This window comes from Leucopleurus acutus (assembly GCF_964270905.1).
Source record: "Leucopleurus acutus genome assembly, chromosome: 11".
Classification (NCBI taxonomy): Eukaryota; Metazoa; Chordata; class Mammalia; order Artiodactyla; family Delphinidae; genus Leucopleurus; species Leucopleurus acutus.
In genome coordinates, this window is record NC_139152.1 from 95,432,319 (window position 1) to 95,449,955 (window position 17,637).

The following is a 17,637-nucleotide window of genomic DNA, read 5'->3' on the forward strand; positions in this document are numbered from 1 at the left end:
AAATACAATCTCTATTTCAGTAAAGCAGAACGAGAACTTAAAAGACTTTTGTGAAGCAATTTGTATACCAGATCTTCCTAGTTAATGTTATCGAGTTTTTCCAGTGCTGTCAATTTAGTTTTTATAGAAAGAGTAATTCTGCTTTTGCACAACTGTCATAAACAGGTGAGGGACAAAACCAACTAGAGAAAGCCTGTTTCATTTTCTGTGAGCTTCACCTGTGTATTTTACAGAGGGAATGGACAGTGTCGGTTCACGCGGAGTGAGTGAATTGGTGTTGGTTAAGGGGCTTCCACTGTACCAATTTTACATTTCGTTACATAAATACACATTGCTTCCCAAAAAACCTTATTAGGTGAGCACAGTAGGTATTTCGATACCCTTTCCCACCCAACAGGTAAGGAAACAGATTTCCAGAAATATTCAATACCTTTTTGGCCTTAGGTCTTGGTTATTGAGAAGCCTACACCAGAACGAGTTTGCGAGGTCCCCAAACCTGCTGTATTCATAAAGATTTCTCTGCACACCAAAAGGATTCACTGTCAAACGTCTTTTTAGCTTTCATATTTTGTAGCTATGAGCCCTTTGAAATATTTGAAAGGCTTTGAAATATTCATACCTGTATTATAATGGAGATTAGCTTTGTATCAGTTTGAGTACTTATTCCTTAATAATTACGTACTTAGTGAATTAATTTGAATGTTGCATAAACTTTTAGTAGTTTCTTTTTGGTACTTTTTTTTTTTTTTTTTTTTTTTGCCGTACGTGGGCCTCTCACTGTTGTGGCCTCTCCCATTGCGGAGCACAGGCTCCAGACGCGCAGGCTCAGCGGCCATGGCTCATGGGCCCAGCCGCTCCGCGGCATGTGGGATCCCCTTGGACTGGGGCACGAACCCGTGTCCCCTGCATCGGCAGGCGGACTCTCAACCACTGCGCCACCAGGGAAGCCCCTGGTACATTTTAATTCATAAACTTTTAACATTTTTATTGGACTCATCTTCTTCTTAGAGGAAAAATTACTACTTTTTATTCTCTTGCCCTATGAATAGTCTGTTCTCATATAAAAATAAATTAACTGACATTTATTTTATTAAGCAGATTTTCTTAAAATAAAAAGGTGGGATCAACCATTAGAGTACACCTTAATTTCAGTTATAAAATACCATAAACGTTGAACATAAATTATAAACCCAAGAAACCCAGATACTTTCAATAGCCTAGCCTAATAGCCAGACAGTATGACCTGCTACAGCATAATTGGTCCCCTAGTCTACTTAGGTCGGCCTCTTTTCTGACAGGTCAGTGTTTGTACTGTATGAATTGCTGAAGATTTTCACTATTACCTCTGCCAAAAGTCAAAAAGAGGAAAGACATCTAGAACTGTTTAATATTCCAGTGTCTTAAACCTGTCCTAATTATTCTCCCCTAAGGTGGGGAAAACTCTCTCCCTACCTCTCTCCCTCCTTTCTTATCTAGGATGCATGTGTATACAGACACACACACACACACACACACACACACACACACAAACGTGCATGTGCGCACACACATTACTTAAGGTCATTGCTTCACAGTATCTATGGTCTCAGTGACAGAATTTCAGTATAGTCTGAGAAAACAGATTTTCACACTGAATTCCTTATGTGTTTTTTTTCTCTTCTTACCTCTTTTAGGCAGTATTTGTGTGTTTCTGCAGAGTTTTGCACAGAGTCTGTTCCCATGCAGACCAATGAGGGAGAAGTATCGGAAGAAAGCAGTTCCAAGGTCAGTGAATTACTAAAGGTGCAAATAATTTGAGCAGAAATTAAACAACAGGAGCAGTGATTGAATAGAGTGGGTGTTATGTTTTAGGTGAATTTAGAAATTTGATTGATTTAAATTAGAACCTAACCTAAGATTGAGAGGAGTTTGTTTCTTCTCACTATCCGTTTTTGTTACACTCGGTGACAAATTTAAAACAAATTTTTCTGAACTCATAGAAAAATTTATGATTCATTTGTAGACTACTTTAAGGTTTTATTATGCAAGTTGTATATACTTATTTTAAAAATTAAAACAAATCAGAAGTGTATAAGGTAAAAGGTAAAACTCTGTCCCTTATTCCTGCTACACAGAGGTATCACTGATAATTTTTTAGACACTTTTTTTTTTTTTTTTTTGGTGGTACGCGGGCCTCTCACTGTTGTGGCCTCTCCCGTTGGGGAGCACAGGCTCCAGATGCGCAGGCTCAGCAGCCATGGTTCACGGGCGCAGCCGCTCCGCGGCATGTGGGATCTTCCCGGACCGGGGCACGAACCTGTGTCCCCTGCATCGGCAGGCGGACTCTCAACCACTGCGCCACCAGGGAAGCCCTTTAGATACTTTTAATTATAAATTTTTAAATGGTAATTGGTTTGGTTTTTCAAGCTAAAGCTTAAATGAGTGCTATCATTGTCACCTGTGTATAAGTAGTTATGTATGTGTTTATCTATATCTGTATATATCTGGCTTCATGTCCAGAGTCTCCTTGGCTGTTTCTCTTCCTGGTTATACGGAACCCTCGGTATCACTTTCACATCCCTCTTTCTCCTGTCAAAATTGTCTCCTGTCCCTCCCTGGGAGCTCTGAGGGTATCTCACACTGTGTCCTGGACAGTGCCCAGCATGTTATCTGCTCTGAACCCTCCTGAGGGCTGTCCCTTTTCTGCTGCCACTGCTACTGGTACTCTCTGTGGGAAAGCTTATTCTTTCACCAGAGCAAAAGTGGAGAGGGGTTAGATGTCACCGGGAACCTCCAAAGCATCATGCTAATTGGAAGAAGCCAGGCACAAAAGGTCGCATATTGTGTGATTCCATTTATATGAAACATGTAGAATAGATAAATCCGTAAACAGAACACAGACTGGTGGTTGCCAGGGATTGGCTGAGGGGAAGGGGAATGAGGAGTGACTGCTTAATGGGTATGGGGTTTCTGTTTGGGGTGATGAAAATGTTTTGGAACTCAATAGAGGTGGTGGTTGTACGACATTGTAAATATACCAGATGCCCCTGGATTGTTCATTTTCTGTTATGTAGATTTCACATCAATAAATTATTAAAAAAGACGTCTGTGGGTTCCCATCAGATCAGTCCTCGCTGCCTATTGGCCTCATACAACAAACACTTCACCAAGTTTTAGAGAGGCCGCCCCCGTCTCTGCTCTGTTGGGCTTTGTGGGCTGGGCTTCAGAGAAGCACGGTTTGTGCCCTGAGTCTCAGGGTCCCTTGTGAAAGATGCTTCAGCTTCTTTCTGAATCCCCCTCACTGTAGTCCATGTGTTAGGTAGAAGGACAGATGTCATCCTGTCTTCTTGTTTGTTTTTTTCCCCCTCACCAGATCTCTTCCTTCTTTCTGTAGCCAAAGGAGAAGCCTATAGACTTTGATCAGACTCATCTAGATCCTGAATCTGATTTAGGGAGAGTCAGAATATGTGACATCTGGACACACTCTAGGAATCTCCCCCAAACACACACCCAGGTCACCCAAAATACACAAACCCCAGGATTTCTATAGTACCCACAGACCCTTCCCCAAGACACTAATTAATTAATTTATAATGAACTACAATGTTAAGGAAGACTGGATTCTTGGATCTTCTGGTTAGTACATTCTCTCCCTAGAAAGCTAGGTTGTAACTGGAAGGTTGCTTGACAAGCATGTAACTAGACCAATGTAGAATATTTAATTGTACCAGAGATTCAGTTTCTACCTTCTTTCTGGGAGCAGGGGAGGAAGGATTGCATTTCTTGATTTTCAATTATTGAATATTTTATCAGTTTAGAATCAGACTAAAGAATAAAAGAATATTCCTTTTATACTTATAATAAGTAGATGCTTTGTTCTTTTTTTTTTGGCTGCATGGGGTCTTTGTTGCTGGGTGCGGGCTTTCTCTAGTTGCAGCGAGTGGGGACTATTATTCATTGCCGTGCACGGGCTTCTCATTGCAGTGGCTTCTCTTGTTGCGGAGCACGGGCTCTAGGCGCAGGATTCAGTAGTTGTGGCTCGTGGGATCTAGAGCCACAGGCTAAGTAGTTGTGGTGCACGGGCTTAGTTGTTCTGCAGCATGTGGGATCTCCCCAGACCAGGGCTCGAACCCGTGTCCCCTGCATTGGTAGGCGGATTCTTAACCACTGTGCCACCAGGGAAGCCCGGTGCTTTGTTCTTAAAAATTAGATTATAACTTTGTTTTCATCAGTCTTAGTTTAAGTTATGTTTTTATGACTTTTTTCTTTCTTCTGCTTCTCTTTGTTTAAAATCTTATTATATTCCGAATGATTTGATGTTAATGCAGGAATTTATCATAGTACTATGGTAACATAATTTGTGGTTTTCTGTTAACAGAAAGAAGTTAGGAAAGGTAACTGGTTTTGAGAAAAAGTGGGGCTTTTCTATAAAACGATACTGAAGTGTATCCATTTTTTAAAAAATAAATAATTCTTGAGCATGTGCTATTAGGGGATACACAACAATAAATAGAAAAGACGGGCTTCTTACTCTCGAGGTGGTTATGTTTCAGTGGGAGAAACAAATGTAAATAAGGACAGTAATTGTGGATTATGGTCAATACCATGAAGAAAATAAAATAATGTAATATAGGGTGACTGGGAGGACAAGCTTAGGTTAGTCAAGGAAGGCCACTCTGGAAAGGTGGCATTTCAGCTGAGAGGTAAAGGCCGAGGGAGCCAGTTGTGTAAAGAGCTAGAAGAACAGTATTCCAGACAGAAGAAACAGCTTCAAAAGACTTTGACCTCTTCCAAGAACTATCAAAAGTCCCGTGAGGCCCAGCGGTGATAGGAAGTTATACAGGGAGGCCAAGACCTTGCAAGAACTTGAAGGCCCTGATGTAGAATGTGGATTTATCCTCTGTCAACTGGGAAGCCATTAAAGGCTGTTAAGTTAGGGAGTAGCGTGATATGATTGCATTTTTAAAAGATCACTCTGGTTGCTGTGTGGAGAATGGGTCGGAGAGAAGCAAGAGTGGGAGCAGGGAGACCAATGAGAAAGAAGACAGTCGTAGTCAGTCACCCAGGTGAGAGAGAAGATGGATTAGCATCCTGCACTGACGTGGAGGAAGACAGACTTGAGGTGTATTTTGGTGGTAAAGCTGACATGACTTGAGGATGAACTGGAATACTTTTTTTTTTTTTTTTTTTTTTTGCGGTACACTGGCCTCTCACCGCTGTGGCCTCTCCCGCTGCGGAGCACAGGCTCCGGACGCGCAGGCCCAGCGGTCATGGCTCACGGGCCCAGCTGCTCCGCGGCATGTGGGATCTTCCCGGACCGGGGCACGAACCCGCGTCCCCTGCATCGGCAGGCAGACTCTCAACCACTGTGCCACCAGGGAAGCCCGAACTGGAATACTTTGCTTCATAAAATCGAGAGGCAAATTTCAAGAAAAAGGTAGAATCAGTACTGTCAGATGCTGCTAAGAAGCCAAGGAGATTGGTAACTGAGAAAATGCATCTGGATTTGTTTTTTGAAGAATTAATTAAAGAGAAGGGACGCAAGAAAATTTTCTGGAGGGATGGAGGCGTTCTATGTCCGATAGGGGTGTAAGTTATACAGGTATATCCATTTGTCAAAATTATAATTCTATAATTTACATTTACAATAAAAATTACAACTTTCCAGGTACAATTTCCCTGTGAAAACTGTAAAATAATATAATTAAATAGGGATGGAGAATGGATGTAAGTATGGCTGAAACAAGAATGACAGAATGTTGACAACTGTTGAAGCTTGGTGATGGGTACGTAGGGGTTCATTTGTATTTACTTTGTATGTACTTGAAATTTTCCATAATAAGAAAGTTTTTTCTTTGGCCCCTCTGCACGGCACATAGGATCTTAGTTCCCCAACCAGAGATCGAACCTGCGCCCCCTGCAGTGGGAGCACAGAGTCTTAACCACTGGACCACCAGGGAAGTCCCCATAATAAGAAAGTTTTTGAAAGGAATTTATTAATGGTCTGCAAGAGTAAGAGGATGAGAAACTAATTTGATGGGTTAAAAAGAAATTAAATGATAAAAAAAAGTAAGAGTTGTGGCTGTAGTCTACTATCCAGTTGTAGGAAATTTAGAAGTAAATGAAGTGAGAAGGAGGCATTACTAGTTCAAGTGAAAGTTTTTTTTTTAATGGAGGAGGCCCATGCATGTTTGAGAAAAGAGGAAAGAAATGAGTGGAGGAAGGCAGAGTGTGTTTCTGGAAGAGGTTCACCATGCTTGTGAGCTTGAAAGAAGCCCCGGGGATCGGTGAGGCCGGCCTTTGCTGCTGTGGTGGTGCCTGGGCTCAGGCCTGAACCCTGCCCTTCTGACTCCTGTCTGGTGGTGGAGAGATATTTAGAGGAGGAAAGAAAGAAAGCGGGGTTCAGCTTTTCTTCATGTTGCCTCTGGAACAGAAGTCATTGTTATTTGGAGAGTTTAGAGTGCACAATTAAGGACTTGAAATGACGAGTTTAGGTTTCCTTTTAAGGGGAAGTTTTGGAATTGCGTTTGTAGAGAAGGTGGTAAGAAATCTAATAAGTGAATGAAAGGGTCAATGCAGTTTTTAAAAATACCCATGTAAGTGTTGTACAAACAGAAATGAGGGATGCTTATGGTCAGACAGGACTGACAAAGGAAGTCTTCTTGGAGAATTTTGATGCTCCTTTTGAAGAAGTATTCTCTGAAACTTTGCAACATCTTCCATAGTTTTTTTTGGAGAGAGATGTTTGTTTAAGTTCAGAGATGGACTGGGGATTATATATTCTTCAAGAGTTGGGAGATGTACATTTCAGTCTCTTGAGTTTAGAGACTGTGTCTGTGCTAGAAAGATAAAAAGCAGAGGGTGGTTTCTGACAGTTGGTTGTAGGTTGGCCATAGATGAATCTGTAGTTACGTACAAGCGTTCTTTCCATTTTTCCTTGCTTATTTTTTTTTTTTACGTCCCTTTCCCCCCTCCTCTTTTCTTCTCATTAATTCTGCAAATACTTATTGAGCATCTATTATGTGCCAGGAACCGTGCTGGGTGCTGACACACAGAGCTGCCTCAGTGACCTGTGATTTTTCTTTCTTTTGATTATTGGAGCCGCAAGAATTTTAAATGGAAGCAAGAAAAAAGAATGTTAAATTTCACGTTAGTTTAGAACTAGCTTTGTTCCCTGAATGGTCACTAAATATAATTTTGTGTGACCTAATCACTTTCTCAAACAGAGTTCTGCTATTTTAATGAAAGCTTCTATTGTAAATGCTGAAGGACAGCAAGTTGACAGAGTTATTATTAATGTAAAACTTCAGAAGCCCCTGAATATATCCTTTGGAGGCACAGTGACTATTCCTTATATTTTTCCCAAGGACTACTTCAGGGCTTATTTAATTTCCCTGCTGGGTCTGTGAGAGAGAAACTTGAATAGAATTAACACAGTTACCCATGAATCTGTCTTATTGTTCCACATTTTCAGAAGTTAAGTATGAAAATTATGTTCTGTAAAAAAGTCTTTGATGCCGTATCAGAAATCCAAAGGTGGGAGCATGAACTTCATTGGCACAGTTCTCTTAGAGAGAGACTCATGTAACTTAATTTATTTAGTATTTTTGTGCTTATGCTGTCACATTAATCTAAAAACAGGTACTATTTTATCTGACATTGTGGCTTTGACTTTCTGAATGCAGTGATCAGTTTCTTAGTGCCTGGGCTAGCTAGTCCATAGTGGGACTCTGTGTTACCAGGGCGTTTCCATTCTGGTGTGGATTTACTGACATATTTTGTATTGTAGCTATTTATTTATATTTTCCCTTCTGTTTTATTCTTTGTAATTAAGATATTGTTTAAAAAAGATATACCTTTGTAATCATTCAGTTAATTATTTAATTCTGTTAACCTAAACCTGTTCTTAAAAATAAAAGTTATATACATTAAAACATACACATACACACACCACCACTACCACCACCACAACTTATTATTAACTCTCATGACTCTGTAGTTGGCTGGGCTCAGTAGGGCCCAAAGTGGTGTCAGCAAGGGCTGCCATCATCTGGAGGCCCAACTGGCCAGAAATGTCCAAAGTGGGTCACTCACATAGCTGGCAGCCAGTGTTGGCTGTCAGCTGGGAGCTTAGCTTAAGGCTGTTGACCCGAGCGTCAAGGGTCTCCTACATATGACCTCTCTACCTGGCTTGGGTTTCTCGCAGCATGGAGACTGGACTCCCAAGAGGGAACATTCCCAGCATGCAAAAGCTGAGTTATATTAAGGTCCAGCCTCAAAAGTCACACAGCTTTACTCCCTCTGCCTTCTGTTGAATTAAAGCAAGTCATAGGGCCACTCTAGATTCAAAAGAAGGAAAAACAGATCCCACTTCTCATTGAGAGGACTGGCAGAAAATTTAGGGTCATCTTTAATCCACAACACAGTGATATGAGTGTTGGGTGCTAGGTTGAAGAGGAGGTAATGGCAGAGACCAGGTAATTTTAGGCTAAGGAGTTTTAATAATAGTCAACAGATATCTTTTTTTAGATTTTATTTTATTGAAGTATAGTTGATTTACAATGTTGTGTTAATTTCTGCTGTACAGCAAAATGATTCAGATATACACACACACACACACACACACACATTCTTTTTCATATTCTTTTCCATTATGGTTTATCACAGAATACTGAGTATAGTTTGTGTGCTATACAGTAGGACCTTGTTGTTTATCCATTTTCTATATAATAGTCTACATCTGCTAATCCCAAACTCCCAATCCATCCCTCCCCACCCTTCTATAATAGGCAACAGATTTTTAAAGAATGGAAGAGATATGTGCATTTTACTTTATGGTTTGCTTTCTTTTTTTTTTAAGTGCATCTTTTAAAATTAATTAATTAATTAATATTTTGGCTGCATTGGGTCTTCGTTGCTGTATGCGAGTTTTCTCTGGTTGCAGCAGGTAGGGGCTACTCTTCGTGGCGGTGCGTGGGTTTTTCATTGCGGTGGCTTCTCTTGTTGCGGAGCACAGGCTCTAGGCGCATGGGCTTCAGTAGTTGTGGCACGTGGGCTCAGTAGTTGTGGCTCATGGGCTCTAGAGCGCAGGCTCAGTAGTTGTCTCACACGGGCTTAGTTGCTCCAAGGCATGTGGGATCTTCCCGGACCAGGGCTCAAACCCATGTCCCCTGCATTGGCAGGCGGATTCTTAACTACTGCGCCACCAGGGAAGTCCCTATGGTTTGCTTTCTTATGATAGCTGGTGTTGATGTAGAGGACAGACTAGAATATCTGCATCTTGACCCTCAAATTCTCTAAAAGAAAGAGAATCTGATTAGCCCAACCCAGCCTATGGACTGATTTCCATTGGGTCTTGAGTTCTTTGAGTAGGATAGCAGGGACCAGAGATGAGGAAGTAGATCCCATAAATGACATATGAGGGACTTCCCTGACGGTCCAGTGGTTAAGACTGCACGCTTCCAATGCAGGGGGTGCGGGTTCAATCCCTGGTCGGGGAACTAAGATCCCACATGCTGTGCGATGTGGCCAAAAAAAAAAAAAAAAAAAAAAGACATATGAATTGGGAGGCAAAACCCAGCATTCCTGGGTAAGTCTCTAATAAACACTGATATAATCTTCCATTATACATATTTCTCAGTGAGGATGGATTAGAATTCTTAATTTCAATTCCACAGCTATTTCTCAGTTTAAATTTAGTATAATTTAGGTTGATAGTCTAAATGAATTCGTGTTGGCTTACTAATTATAGAGATTATGCAGCTGTAGGCTTGGATTTTTTTTTTTTTAATAAGCAAAATCTAAGCAACTATAGTAAAGTTTATAATAAAACTGAGCAGTTGGGTGTTTGTAATCTTACTCTCTGTACTTTTTTCGTATATTTAAATATTTATAATAACACAATAAAAATGAATAAACTCTAGGATTTAAAAGTTATAGCTATAGATTTAAATGCCCATGTATCTCTATTAATTACTACAAATAAAAAATATTTATTGAATCAGGAAGTCAACATTTTAGCTGTAACATTCCCTTTATTGTTACTAAAGGTAACAAGTAAACTTAGTCTTTGTCTACAAAGAATAAAGTGATCTATTGACTGCTTTACACTAAAGAGAACTAAATGAGATGATTTAGACAGTCTTTTGCTTCTTTAAGTTCAGGATATTTCTACCTTAGACTGAATCTGACTTACCAAATTTATAACAGGATTTTATAGATTCTGGTATTTTAAGAGCAGACTGGGAAAGAAACCATGCAAGGTAGGTATTTTTCCCATTTGTTTACATAGCTGGCAAACAACATAATTTGGATTAGATTCCAGGTCTGTCTGACTCCAGAGACCACACTAAGTTCAGTACTCCATCCTGAAGAAGTCATATGGCAGAGTAATCAACTCTGTTTACTTGTATCAGAGAAGCTTCCTAGAAAGTTCACCTGGGTGTAGAAGAATGCATATGAGGGAAGAGGGTGCTTTGTGCATTTTCAGAGTCATACACTTCTCTTGAGGAGAGGTGTTGGAGCATTGGGATGTGTGTGTGAGACTGTGAGACATGAGGTTAGACAGAATCCCATGCAGGCAATAGGGTACAGCTAGAAGGGGAGAAACTTGGTCTGATATGTGTTTTAGAAGCATCCCTGTAGCAGCAGGGTGGAGAAATGGTTACAGACAGGGTTTAAAATGGATACAGGGAGACCAGGTAAGAGTCAGATTGAGGAAGGCTTGGAATCAGGCAATAACAGTGGGTCTAAAGAGGAGAGGACTAACAGGAGAAATGTTCAGAAAGAATGGGATGGCGGCACTTAGAGGAAAATCTGGAGTTTCCAGCTTGAATGATACATGCAATAATATAAGAGATAGAGCAAGGTTTGTTGTAGCTGTTGTTAACTATTATTGTTGTTGTGGTTAACTGGGTTATGTATGGAGGGTTTGGATTTTGAAATACTGAGGTGCCTTTAGGCACCCCAGGAGAAGATATTTAGTAGGCATCTTGGAACTCAGAAGAGAGGATATCAAGGTATATACTTCGGAGTTCTCAGCATATAAGAATAGATGGGACCTGGGAAATGAGAAAAGGTCCAAGTATAAGAACAGTAGAAACTAATTCAGGTTTGTATCACTTTAGTACAGGCACACCTCATTTTATTGCATTTTGCTTTATTTTGCTTCACAGATAATGCGTTTCTTACAAATTGAAGGTTTGTGGCAACCATGCATCAGGCAAGTCTATCGGCACCAGTTTTTCAAAAACAGCATTTTCTCACTTCGGGTCTCTGTGTCACATTTTGGTTATTCTCATGATATTTCAAACTTTTTTGTCAGTATTATATTCATTATGGTGATCTGTACTCACTGATCTTCAGTGTTACTGTTGCAAAAAGATTACAATTTGCTGAAGGCTCAGATGATGGTTAGCATTTTTTTAGCGATAAAGTATTTTTTAATTAAGGTACATTGTTTCTTTTAGGCATAATGCTACTGTACACTTAATAGACTACAGTATAGTGTAAACATAACTTGTACGTGCTCTGGGATACAAAAAAAATCATATAACTCGCTTTATTGCAATATCTGCATTATTGTGGTTGTCTGGAAACAAACCCACAATCTCTGAGGTATGCCTGTATACATAAGAATTACCTTGGATATTTTTCTTTTCTTTCTTAACAGTTTTCTTAAGATATGCTTAACATACCATAAAATTTACTCATTTACAGTATACAATTCAAAATATCGGCTATATTTTATAATAACTGTAAATGGAAAGTAAACTTTAAGAATTATATTAAAATTAAAAAAATAAAGTATACAGTTCACTATTAGAACTAATAAATGAATTCAACAAAGTTGCAGGATATAAGATTGATATACAGAAATCTGTTGCTTTTCTATACACTAATAATGAACTATCAGAAAGAGAAAGTAAAAAAAAAAAAAAAATTTAAAATCACATCAAAAAAGAATAAAATACCGAGGAATAAACTTAACCAAGGAGGTGAAAGACCTATAATCTAAAAACTCATTGATGAAGGAAATCGAAGATGATACAAAGAAATGGAAAGATATTCCATGCTCTTGGATTGGATCCTAAATCGTATGGAACCACAAACTGCCAAAGCAGTCTTGAGAAAAAAAAGAACAAAACTGGAGGTATCACCCTCCCAGACTTCAAACTATACTACAAAGCTACAGTAAGCAAAGCAGCATGGTACTGGCACAGAATTAGACGCACAGATCAATGGAACAGAATAGCCCAGAAATAAATCCATGTACCTACGTTCAATTAATCTATGACAAAATAGGCAAGAATATACAATGGAGAAAAGACAGTCTTTTCAATAAGTGGTGGTGGGAAAACTGGATAGCCACACGTAAAACAATGAGATTAGAACATTTCCTCACACCATATATAAAAACAAACTCAAAATGGATTAAATACCTAAATGTAATACCTGAAACCACATAATTCCTACAAGAAAACATAGGTAAAACACTCTTTTACATAAATTATAGCAATATTTTTTTGGATTCGTCTCCTAAGGCAAAAGAAATAAAAGCAAAAATAAACAAATGAGACCTAATTAAACTTAAAAGCTTTTGAACAGCAAAGGAAACCACTGACAAAATGAAAAGATAACCCACGGGAGAAAATATTTGCAAATGATGTGACTGACAAGCGGTTAATATTCCAAAATATATAAACAGGTCATACAACTCAATATCAGAAGAAAACGAATGACTCAAAAAATGAGCAGAAGACCTGAATAGACATTTTTTCAAAGAAGACATACAGATGGCTAACAGGCACATGAAATAATAACATTGCTAATTATTAGAGAAATGCAAATCAGAACAACAATGAGATATCACCTCACACCTGTCAGAATGGATGTCATCAAAAAGTGTACAATAACAAACGTTGGAGAGGGTATGAAGAAAAGGGGATCCTCGTACACTGTTGGTGGAAATGTAAATTGGTACAGCTATTATGAAAACAGTTTGGAGGTTCCTCAAAAAACTAAAAATAGGGCTTCCCTGGTGGTGCAGTGGTTAAGAATCCGCCTGCCAATGCAGGGGACACAGGTTCAATCCCTGGCCCAAGAAGATCCCACGTCTCGGAGCAACTAAGCCGTGTGCCACAACTACTGAGCCTGCGCTCTAGAGCCCATGCTCTGCAACAAGTGAAGCCACGACAATGAGAAGCCTGCGCACCGCAATGAAGAGTAGCCCTGCTTGCCTCAACTAGAGAAAGCCCATGCGCAGCAATGAAGACCCAACACAGCCAAAAATAAAAACAAATAAATAAATACATAAATTTATTTTTAAAAATGCCTAAAAATAGAATTACCATATGATCCAGCAATTCCACTCCTGGGCATATGTCCAGAAAAAAATGAAAACACTAATTCGAAAAGATACATGCACCCCAATGTTCATAGCAGCACTATTTACGACCCAAGATATGGAAGCAACCCGTGTCCATCAACAGATGAATGGTTATGTATATATGCATAATGAAATATTACTCAGCTGTAAAAAGAATGACCCTGCCATTTGAAACAATATGAGAGGGACTTCCCTGGTGGCGCCATGGTTAAGAATCCACCTGCCAATGCAGGGGACACTGGTTCGAGCCCTGGTCCAGGAAGATCCCACATGCCACGGAGCAACTAAGACCGCCTGCCACAACTACTGTAGCCCGCGCACCTAGAACCCGTGCTCTGCAATAAGAGAAGCCACTGCAATGAGAAACCCGCGCACCATAATGAAAAGTAGCCCCCGCTCGCTGCAACTAGAGAAAGCCTGCATGCACCAACGAAGACCCAACACAGCCAAAAATAAATAAATAAACAAATTTATATTAAAAAAATGAGAGAATGTTATGCTTAGTGAATTAAGTCAGACAAAGACAAACAGTGTTATGATATCACTTATATGTGGAATCTAAAAAATAATACAACCTAATTTAAGAAAATTTTCATTTTGCCAGAAGGAAACCCTGTAGCTATTATCAGTCACTCCCCATTCCTGTTCCTCTTGACCTCAGGCAACCACTAGTCTACTTTATGTCTCTATACAATTGCCTATTCTGGCCATTTTATATAAATAGAATCATACAATATGTGTCCTTTGTGTGTGAGACTTCTTTCACTTAGTATGTTTTTAAAGTTCAACTATGTTGTAACATGTATCAGTACTTCACTCCTTTTTATGGCTGAATAATATTTTGTTGTATACATATATAAGATATAATATTTTATATACAATATATACAATTTATTATATATAATATTTTATTATATATACTACATTTTGTTTATCCATTCATCAGGTGATGGAAAATTGGGTTGTTTCCACTTTTTGGCTGTTACAAATAATGCTGCTGTGAACATTTTTGTGTAAGTTTGTATAGACATATGCTTTTCATTAACCAGGAGTGGAATTGCTGGGTCATATGGTAACTCTCTGTTTTACTTTTTGAGGAACTGCCAGACTGTTTTCCAAAGCCGCCTCATTTTAAATTCCCACCAGAAATGTGTGAGGATTCAATTTGTCCACATCCTCACCAACACTTGTTATTGTATTTTTTTATTTTAGCCATTCTAGTGAATATGAAATGCTATCTCATTGTGGTTTTGATTTGCACATTGTGTGCTTTTTAAAATGAAAGTGCCCAAGGTCCACCCTGGACTTATTGAAACAGAATCTCAAGAGTTGGGACCCTGGAATTTATGTTTTACAAGCACCCCAGGTGATTCCTATGCTGGTTATAGGCAGACCAAAGCTGAACTAAGGGGCACTCAGAGGTGGAAGAACCAGTGAATTGTTAAAGTTCTCTCTGAGAGGTAAGGCACATGTGAACTTCAAAGTAGGGTTATTACGTCTGAGGAGGAAGGAAAGGGATTGGGTTTGGAAAAGACTGTGCTGGGGGGCCTCAACCCTTCACCATACCTTCACTGTATTTTATTTCTTTAAAAAAAAAGAGAGAAACCTGAAGCAAATATAACGAAGCAAATATGTTAAATCTAGGTAATGGTTACATGGGTGTGTTTGTTATTTTATTCTCTGTGCTCCCCCCCCACCTTGTAGCTTCAACACAGCTTATTCTTATTTCTGCCATATAGAATAAGGAAGGATAAAAAGTATTCTACAGACCACTCTATCAAATATATGATGACAGTTCTCATAAATTTCTCAAAAATCTTGAGTAGGTGGCCCAGGACTGGTATGGCCACAGGGACTCAGACGTCTTCTGTTTTGTTCTTTCATCTTCAATATGTTGCTTCCGCCTTATGTTTTGCTCTAGCCCCAACCATCATGTCTGGGCTCCATCCAGCAAAGAGGAGAAAACTTCCCTTGAAACACTTTGTGGAAGTTGCACATTCCACTGTGCTTATATTTCTTCGACCAGAATTTAATCACATGGTCACAATAAGCTTCAAAGGACTTTAGAATATGTGTCAGCTAAAATTTGTAGATTCCCTTGCTAAGCGAGAAGTGCTTCTTTGTGTGAGTCAACCACATTATCCAATACACGGCTATTATACTGGTCTTGCCCATCCTACAGTTTTACAACTGATTGTTTTGAATCTAAAGTATAAGACTTCTCAGTTTAAGGAGGTTTTTAAAAAGAGTAATTAATTCAATGAGGGAAAGGAAGATTTTTCAATAAACGGTGCTAGAGCCAATACGTGACCATATGGAAATATGTGAACCATAATCCCTGTATCATATACCATACATAAGATCTAATTTGAGATGGATCATAGACGTAAATGTGAGGGCTAAAACTGTAAAGCTTTGTTGGAAGATAACACAAGAAGTGTCTCTATGACCTTAGGTAGCTTGCAGAAAGCACTAACCGTAAAAGAGAAGTAGCTCGGTTGAAGTTCATTTTAAAAAAAGGGTTAAACTTTTGTTGATCAGCTGAAACCATTAAGAATGTGGAAAAGCTATAGAGTGGGAGAAAACACTTGTAATACGTTTATCTAATAGAGGTCTCACATGTAGAATATATAAAGAATTTCTAAAAATTAATCAGAAAAGGACAAACAACTCAACTGAAAATGTGGACAAAAGGCTTAAATAGGCATTTCACAAAATAAGATATTCAAATAGGCATGAAAATAGGATATTTAGCATTCTTATGCATAAGGGAAATGAAAATTAAAACTGTAATGTGATATCATTACATACTCACTATAGTTCAGAAAGACTGACAGTGCTGTGTTTTGTTGTTTTTTTAGCCACGCTGCAGGGCTTGCAGTCATGACGAGGGACTGAACCCGGGCCACGGTAGTGAAAGCCCGGAATCCTAACCACTAGGACACCAGGGAGCTCCCACTAAGTGTTGATAAGTATATAGAGCAGCTGGAATTCTCATACATTTTTGGAAGGAGTGTAAAATGGTACAATTACTTCAGAAACTATTTCTCAAGTCTGTAGTAAAGTTAAATATACACCTACCTTATGACCCTGACATTCCATTCTAGACGTATACCCAATAGAAATGACTGCATATATTCACAAAAAGACTTACGTGAGAATGTTCATGGTAGCTTTATTTATAACAGCCCCAAATTAGAAATAGCCCAACTGTGTATCAACAGATGAATAAATAAACATATTTGTTCAATGAAGTACTGCTAAGTTTAAAAACTGAACTTTTGATGCACATAAAACATGGGTGAATATCAAAAACATTATATTGAGTGAAAAAAGACAGACATGAAAGTGTACATTCTAATTATATAAAGTTTATGAACACGTAAAGCTCATCTATGGTGATAGAATAGTTACTTGGGGTATAGGGGGTAGAATTCAAGGGAAGGGGCATATAGAATTTTCTGGGGAGATGGAAATGTTCTGTCTTGAACTGTATAGTTACATGGGTGCAACCATATCTAAAGTTTATTGAGTTCTACACTTAAGGATTGTATATTTTTCTGTAAGTGAATGATTTTCAGTAAAAACAAAAAACAGTGTTAGGAGCTTCCACCCTTCTCCATAGTCTGCTAAGATCATTTTGAATATTGATTCTGTCATGCAAAATATTAGCTGTCCTCAGCTTTATATTTCAGGAAATATATATGTTTTCTTTTTAAACCATCTGGGGTACCTGGAATGGAGGGGGTGGTTGGAAAGGTGTAACATGTATAAAACGGATGGGATTTAGCAATTAATTGGATATGGAAGAAAAGGAGATGGAGAAATCAAGGGTAACATCAAGGTGTCAAGCTAAATGACTGGGAGGATGGGGATGCCATTGTCAAATAGGAAACATAAGGAAGAAAACAAGTTTGGGAGGGAACAGGATTAATTCTGTATCAAACATACAGAGTTTGAGATGGTGGCAAGCTATCCACAGATACCTGTCTGTCAGCCAGGTGAAAATACGGGGCTAGGGGCTGGAAATACAGGACTGGGAATCACTCACATTTAATAGTTGAAACTGTGAGATTAGATGGTATTGCTATGGCAGAATGTGAAGAGAGGTGCAAGGACAGAACCTGGGGACATAAATGTTTAGAGAGTAGAAGAAAGAGAAGCACAGATTAGCAAATTAGAGAGTCAGCAAATATTTATCGAACATCTTGCGCCCAGTTTATGATGAATAAGACATTCAAAGTCTCTGCCTCAAGGTGTTTGCATTCTTG

At 38.9% G+C, this 17,637-nt stretch overlaps 1 protein-coding gene across 3 annotated transcripts in view; it reads left to right on the plus strand.

Moving 5' to 3' along the window:
- The window catches only part of TNRC6B (trinucleotide repeat containing adaptor 6B), a 250,895-nt gene that overhangs the window by 67,255 nt on the left and 166,003 nt on the right, over window positions 1-17,637 (plus strand). For all 3 annotated transcript variants that reach the window (XM_082849698.1, XM_082849695.1, XM_082849697.1), the window contains exon 3: window positions 1,674-1,764. In XM_082849698.1, coding sequence (XP_082705824.1) covers window positions 1,720-1,764 — 45 coding nt within the window. In that variant the 5' untranslated portion in view covers window positions 1,674-1,719. The remainder of the gene's footprint in view (window positions 1-1,673; window positions 1,765-17,637) is intronic.